This window comes from Borostomias antarcticus (assembly GCF_949987555.1).
Source record: "Borostomias antarcticus genome assembly, chromosome: 23".
In the NCBI taxonomy this organism is placed as follows: domain Eukaryota; kingdom Metazoa; phylum Chordata; class Actinopteri; order Stomiiformes; family Stomiidae; genus Borostomias; species Borostomias antarcticus.
The window spans coordinates 10,207,249-10,214,716 of record NC_140256.1 but is presented as its reverse complement, the minus strand read 5'-3'; the positions used below and the strand labels follow the sequence as shown (position 1 = coordinate 10,214,716).

Genomic DNA, 7,468 nt, shown 5'->3' with positions numbered 1-7,468 from the left:
TGTGTGTTTTGTAGGTAGCGTGGAAGGAATACAGGAAGGGTGGTGTCCTCTCTGTCACTCACCACCACGTCTGACAACACCTTGCCTCCCCCACCAGCCCCCACCCATTACCTCTGACCTTTAACCTTTCAACCCCCCCCCCCCCCCCCCCCCCCCCACACACACACACACACTGGCCCATTCTCCTAGCGCCACCCTCTCTTACTCCAGCCCTGGCCCATTGTCTGGTGTCCACGATGGGCTTGGCATTTATTAGGGGTTTAAACGGTGGGTAGTTAGCACAATGCCACAGGAAGTGGCACTGAAAAATGCCCGCGCCGCCCGTCTGACGCTAACAAAACACGGAGTATAAATAAACCAGGCCGGCGTGCCGGGGCATCTACCAGACAGGAAGGACCCATTGGGAGGACTGACAGTGTGGGAATGTCGTTTGATGGCGGATAGGATAGCAAAAACAGTGCTGCTTTTATTATCTTATATTGCTGTGATTCTCGTTTTCATGTTTTGGTATTTGTGCTGTAGGTGGTGTTGTCGATGGGCTGTGTACTTGGATTTAACACTGTGTGTGTGTGTGTGTGTGTGTGTGTGTGTGTGTGTGTGTGTGTGTGTGTGTGTGTGTGTGTGTGTGTGTGTGTGTGTGTGTGTGTGTGTGTGTGTGTGTGTGTGTGTGTGTGTGTGTGTGTGTGTGTGTGTGTGTGTGTGTGTGTGTGTGTGTGTGTGTGTGTGTGTGTCCTCCAGAGTGCTGCGGCAGCCCCCAGTCCCGTCCTTGGGAGCCTTCCCCCAGGAGAGGGCATGCCAGTGGGACCAGTTCCCCCAGGATTCTTCCAGGTACACACACACACTCACAAACAAACAGGTCTGTGGTGAATGTGGGGAGAATGATATTAACATAATGGAGAGACAGCCATAAGGAGAGGTATGGTCAGAGTCCAGCAGAGAGAACAGCAAAGAGGAGGCTTGTAGTGTCAGAAATTGTGGGCCATGTGGCACCTCTTGTCGCTCAGCAAATTTGGACTTAACTCCATGTGCGTCATTGTGGTGTGAGCCGTGAGTTCCTGCTGTGTTATCTTGTGTGCGTGTGCGTGTGTGTGCGTGCGTGTGCGTGTGTGTGTGTGTGTGTGTGTGTGTGTGTGTGTGTGTGTGCGTGTGTGTGTGTGTCTGTGAAGGGCAGACTATCAAGATTAGTAACCACAGATTAGAGGCACCAGAACATATTGTCTCTCAGTGAGAACACACACACCACAACATTCTGCTGTCATGAGGAGACTGTAAAGAAGCTGTTTACATAAGCCCATGTGCTCAATCGTTCCTGGTCATAATCATTGAATGTTACGGTAGTGTGTGTGCGTGTGAGCGTGTGCGTGCGTGCGTGCTTGCGTGCGTGCGTGCGTGCGTGCGAGAGAATCTCCTCTCCCGGGCAGTTTCTTTTTTCTCAATGAAGGAGTTGGCTGGCTGCAGATTGATTACTCGTCGTTAACAGTCAAAGTCACTAGCTCACGTCTGACACCCAGATCAATAGCCTTCGTGGCCATTTTTCAGCTCAGCTTTCAGAAATTCCAAACATACTGGGTTGTGCGTGCATAGCCTGATCCCAACAGCACTCCTGAAGATCCATCATTGTTCTTTGGAGCCGTCTTTGAAGATGATGCCTTGTCAAGGCCAATCACCAGAAAACAGACAACACTGCTAGTCTCTGGCCCACTCGCACTCCTTATCGGACTCTGCAGCAACAGAGCAACAACCGCATGCAGAGAGCAATTACAAAGGTCCCGAAGAAAGACAGACGGAATATTATTTCCCAATATCTATTATTGCCTATTATCTTGGCAGCCAGTTCTCCTAAAGGCTGTGACCATGGGAATAACTAGCATTGAAAACACTGAGGTCATGTACTTGGTAGTTTTTAACTGATATTGGTTATATTTTTTTTTACATGCTGACTGCAATCATTTTTGTAGATCTTAGTATGGAAGTGACAGACAGTCTTGTTTCTCTACAAAATATTTGCTCCAGCCTCCAGGGCACATGCAGCTACCCAGAGTTTGAAGGAAGCTACAGTAACTAGCTAGTAAGCACTATTCTACTTACTGTAGCTTAGCTAGCTACTAGCTAGCTAGTTAATCCGCGCCATGAAGCAGTAACTTTGTGTTGTGTCTGTGTTCTACAGTATGAATATTGATACAAGTAGGTAGGCTACGATCGAAGAAGCTGTAATAGCATACTGTAACTGTTTAAATGGTAGTCCAGCTAGTCATAGCTCTTCTAGAAGGTTAAGCTTTGTACTGAAGTTCATTAACTTTCAGCATGACCCCTCCCTCTGCAACTGGATGCTAGACTTCCTAACCAACAAACCCCAGTATCTTATATTAGACAACCTCACCTCAACCCTCATCTTGAACACTGGCATCCCACAGGGCTGTGTGCTGAGTCCTCTTCTATACTCCCTCTTCATCCACGACTGCAATCCTGTACATGGCTCTAATAACATTATCAAGCTTGCAGACAACACAATGGTTGTTGGTCTCATCAATAACAACGGTGAGACAGCCTACAGGACGGAGGTCCAACACGGACTCCAGTACTCCACTCCCCGCAATTGAGGCTATCCAGTACAAGCGGTGTCTGCAGGGGGCACACAGCGTCGTCAGGGACACCTTTTACCCCAGACACTGTGTAGGCCTATAGGTATATGGTGATTTTAGGCCTATGGTGATTACATATTAATGGTATTCTGCATAATTTGACTCTGCACATATGTTACCACTTTTGTCCTATGGTACAGTAGTTAATAAACTTTAATAGATTATCGTAGACCTATAGACAACTGTACATATTCAGTAACTGTAGTATGCAATTCAGAGTGCCCCAGAATACATATTTTTTGTATTCTGTGTGTGTGTGTGGGGTGGGTGGGGGGGAGACATGGTTTCATGACCTTGATAAATATTTTACCCTTGTTACACGCCTGGCTGTGACAAATATTTGTTGAACAGGAGACACTGGGGTTTTGAAACCTTGACGCACATTATTATCCCTGTCTGTCTGCATTGTACAGTATCAGTCAATATCTCATTTCATGTCCAGTTTAGTATGTGAGAATAGTGTAATGGCTGAATATCAAACGCAGGGCCACACTGCCCTCTGGTGGTGCATTCTAGTAAGTGAATATTTCCCATGTCATACTGAGCACACACACACACCACTGTGCCTTATGTCTGTGCCAATACTAACAATCATCATCACTGTATCCATGTGGTATTTTCCTCCCATCAGTGGTATTATAGTTGATGCTTAGAACTGCTGTATCTGTTATCCAGCATCTACCCAGCATCTATCCTGAGCTGCCTGGCTGTGTTAGAGAGTAGATGGTTCATGTAGCTCTTCTGGTGACGTGTGTACTTTTAGGATCCTATAATAAAGCACTTGTGTTAAGCCATGCGTTTGTTTGCTTGTGTTTGTGGACCTGCTCACCAGTGTGTGTTTTGTGTTTGTCTCCTCAGCCGTTTATGTCGCCTCGTTACCCCGGCGGACCCAGACCTCCTCTCAGAATACCCAATCAGGTAGGAGCTCTGCTGCCCTCCGCAGGCCACGCAGGGATACTGCACCTGCTTCATACAGTACCAGCTGCAATACAGCGGTCTATCTACAGTATGCATTCAACGGCAGCTAGTGGGAGAGAGAAAGAACCACCATTGTGACGCAATGCAGTTCATAGAGACGTAGGTCAAAGTTCAACATTGAAGAGGTGGCGTCTCTGGTCCCAACAGGCACTTGGGGGCGTCCCTGGTAACCAGCCCCTTCTGCCCAGCGGAATGGACCCTACCAGACAACAAGGTGTGTGTAGCGTAGGACAGAGACACACACACCGACACACACACACACACACACACACACACACACACACAGTCAGAGCCAGCTACAGTAGGTAATAGGTTCTCGTTTTATTTCAGGACATCCAAATATGGGTGGGCCCATGCAAAGAATGACTCCGCCCAGGGGAATGGTCCCTCTAGGGCCACAGGTATGTGACTGGTGGAGGTCTAAAGCCATCTGTGCCCTTTGTGTAGTATGATGCATTTCTTACAATCATTTGTATTTGTAGTTTTCATCATGGCATTCGGAATGTGTCTCTCTCCACTCTGCAGAATTATGGTGGGGGGATGAGGCCCCCTCTCAATGCACTGGTGGGTCCTGGTATGCCCGGCATGAACATGTGAGTAAACAACGAAATCTATGCATCTCTCTCTCTCTCACACACACACACACACACACACACACGCACACACTTGGCAAGCCATACAAGATCCAGCCCCTTGCTTTCACTTACCACAAATGGTAGTTGTTATGTAAGAAGTACATAACATAATGTCTCCAATCATTGGCTCATAGAATGGGTTACTTGCCTGATTCTGTCCACTGGGGTTCTTGGCTGAGAGGAGCTGCCCTCCTTGTCTTTGTTCTCTGTGGGCCTCTGCTCCCTCTGGCAACCACCGCATCTGTTGATGCCAGCACTGCTACAGGGAGCAACAAAAAGGCTTTGTGCAAAAGTAAAGAACTTAAGTGTGTGTGTGTGTGTGTGTGTGTGTGTGTGTGTGTGTGTGTGTGTGTGTGTGTGTGTGTGTGTGTGTGTGTGTGTGTGTGTGTGTGTGTGTGTGCGTGCGTGTGTGCGTGTGTGCATGTGTGTATGTGTGTTATTCCAGGGGCCCTGGTGGAGGAAGACCCTGGCCAAATCCAAACTCCAACTCGGTGAGTATGCATAAAAATACATGATAAAAGAACCAAGGCAAAAACTCAACAATGTTGCAATAGATGACCCCCCCCCCCCTCCTCTCTCTCTCTCTCTCTTTCTCTCTCTCTCTCTCTCTCCTGGTTCTGCCTGTAGATCCCCTACTCCTCTGCGTCTCCAGGGAGCTATGTGGTATGTGTCTGGGCAGCCTGGGGGAATTAGCCCGCTACAGTATGTAGCATCTTTGTTAGGCTCAGAGAAGTCTATTGTAGTACACTACTATAAGTATTGTACTTATACAGTACACTATGGGCCAAGTCCACAAAAGGATTGCATGGCTTTTGCAGTGGCAAAACCTGTGCAAATGAGACAAAAAAATAGCATCCAATCCACAAAGCACACGCAAAGGGTGAAAAGTATCGCAAACTGCACCGCTGAGCAAATAGCTCCACGGCTAAACCAGTCTCATTTTAATGTATGTAAATGAGCTAATTCTGTGCAAAATTGCCCCAAATAAGCCTTGCGTCTGATCCACAAAGACCATGAGCTAACTGCCACACGCGGTTAGAGAGGTGCAAATACCGCTTTTGAAAAGCTGTTATTAACTGCAGCAGTCAGCACGCACTCTCTCCTTCTGTCTCTCCTCAGAACTTGAAACAAAATGTTTGAATGATATTGAATTGATATTGGATGATATTAAGGGCAAAACATACATAAAGGGGATTTTAGAAATAAATTCAGCCAGCTGGGATGCACGGCAACAAACAGAACTGATATTTTCTGCATAAACGTGTGGTCTGTCATTTTCATTATGAACCAAGCTGTGTCCTGAAATATAGAGAAAAGCCACATGGCTAATTGCAAATTTGTGATTGCGTGCTTGCCCAGGTATATCATTAGAGAAACATCTTTTGTGGATATTGTGCTAAACTGGAGCAGATTGCTGTTGCAATTGCTGTGCAAAACATTGAGCTATTAGCAGGAGCAATTCATTCTTTGTGGATTTGGCCCTATGTATTGTAGCTATAGAGTTCTCTATGTACTGTATTGTAGCTATAGAGTCCTCTATGTACTGTATTGTAGCTAGAGTGCAGTGGTTCTCTGGTCATGTTGTCATGTTCACTGTTGACATGTTGACACCAGAGGGGCTAAATGCAACTGTCATTGTAGGGTCCACCAGGAGGAGGGGGGCCACCAGGAACACCCATAATGCCCAGCCCAGCAGGTGTGTGTGTGTGTGTGTGTGTGTGTGTGTGTGTGTGTGTGTGTGTGTGTGTGTGTGTGTGTGTGTGTGTGTGTGTGAATATACCTGTGTTCATACAGTACACTTATGATTTATTCTCTTTTTGTCAGATTCGACCAACTCTGGTGACAACATGTACACCATGATCAACACAGTCCCTCCCGGAGGAAACAGGCCAAATGTGAGAGACGAGTGTGTGTGTGTGTGTGTGTGTGTGTGTGTGTGTGTGTGTGTGTGTGTGTGTGTGTGTGTGTGTGTGTGTGCGTGCGTGCGTGCGTGCGTGCGCTTGTATGACTGCATACAGTATGTGGGTGTAGTCAGAAGGCAGTACCTGAGCATTTTCAACAATGTACAGTGTGTCTGTGTATCTGTGTGTGTCTGTGTGTGTTTTGTCCTCAGTTCCCAATGGGTCCAGGAGGTGAGGGTCCAATGGGAGGGATGGCAGGAATGGAACCCCATCACATGAACGGCTCACTAGGTAACACTCACATCATCAACATGATCACTAGGTAACACTCACATCATCAACATGATCACTAGGTAACACTCACATCATCAACATGATCACTAGGTAACACTCACATCATCAACATGATCACTAGGTAACACTCACATCATCAACATGATCACTAGGTAACACTCACATCATCAACATGATCACTAGATAACACTCACATCATCAACGTGATCACTAGATAACACTCACATCATCAACGTGATCACTAGATAACACTCACATCATCTACATGATCACTAGATAACACTCACATCATCAACGTGATCACTAGGTAACACTCATCATTTGCCCCCCATCTTCTCTCTCTCTCTCCCTCTCTCTCTCTCTCTCTCTCTCTTTCTCTCTCTCTCTCTCTCCCCCCCCCCCCTCTCTGTCTGTCTCTCTCTTTCAGGGTCTGGTGACATGGATAGTCTCCCCAAGGTAGGAGCGGACACCTATCCACCCTAGATGACAGTATACCCATAGATGTGCTGGGATGTGTCTGTGTGTAACTGTGTTGTTCTTCCTGGACAGAACTCCCCTGGCAACCTCAGCATGAGCAACCAGCCGGGGACCCCACGGGAAGATGGAGAGATGGGGGGGAACTTCCTCAACCCCTTCCAGAACGAGAGTGTTAGTTCATACTGTGTCTAGTGCTGCTAGAGGGCAAGTATGGGGGGGAGGGGGGGTGGAAGAAAGAAAGAAAGAAAGAAAGAAAGAAAGAAAGAAAGAAAGAAAGAAAGAAAGAAAGAAAGAGAAAGGAGAAGTGTCTTGCCCTGGCCCTCAGCCTGATCAGGTTTCATGTTCAAACATGCACAGACTCGGGGATCAGCCAAACAAGCAGACCGGAGGACTGAGAGAAATCCCAAACCCTTTATAACCCTTTATAATAAGACTCCGTGCTCATTTCTCCCTCCCTCTCTCTCTCTCTCTCTCTCTCTCTCCCTCCCTCCCTCCCTCCCTCCCTCTGCAGTATTCTCCAAACATGACGATGAGCGTGTGA

At 47.1% G+C, this 7,468-nt stretch overlaps 1 protein-coding gene across 21 annotated transcripts in view; it reads left to right on the top strand.

Moving 5' to 3' along the window:
* Nucleotides 1–7,468, top strand: part of ssbp2a (single stranded DNA binding protein 2a) — a gene marked incomplete at both ends in the record, with an annotated part of 50,543 nt that extends 43,075 nt beyond the window's left edge. For 2 of the 21 annotated variants that reach the window (XM_084457143.1, XM_084457153.1), the window contains 13 exons: nucleotides 739–828; nucleotides 3,501–3,560; nucleotides 3,768–3,834; nucleotides 3,951–4,021; nucleotides 4,146–4,213; nucleotides 4,701–4,746; nucleotides 4,883–4,918; nucleotides 5,897–5,951; nucleotides 6,080–6,150; nucleotides 6,369–6,447; nucleotides 6,878–6,906; nucleotides 7,000–7,098; nucleotides 7,439–7,468. In XM_084457143.1, coding sequence (XP_084313269.1) covers nucleotides 739–828; nucleotides 3,501–3,560; nucleotides 3,768–3,834; nucleotides 3,951–4,021; nucleotides 4,146–4,213; nucleotides 4,701–4,746; nucleotides 4,883–4,918; nucleotides 5,897–5,951; nucleotides 6,080–6,150; nucleotides 6,369–6,447; nucleotides 6,878–6,906; nucleotides 7,000–7,098; nucleotides 7,439–7,468 — 801 coding nt within the window. Of the gene's footprint in view, nucleotides 1–738; nucleotides 857–3,474; nucleotides 3,561–3,767; nucleotides 3,835–3,932; nucleotides 4,033–4,102; nucleotides 4,214–4,700; nucleotides 4,747–4,882; nucleotides 4,919–5,896; nucleotides 5,952–6,079; nucleotides 6,151–6,368; nucleotides 6,448–6,877; nucleotides 6,907–6,999; nucleotides 7,099–7,438 lie in introns of all 21 variants that reach the window. The other 19 variants (XM_084457150.1, XM_084457141.1, XM_084457151.1 and 16 more) reach the window with 17 other exon arrangements.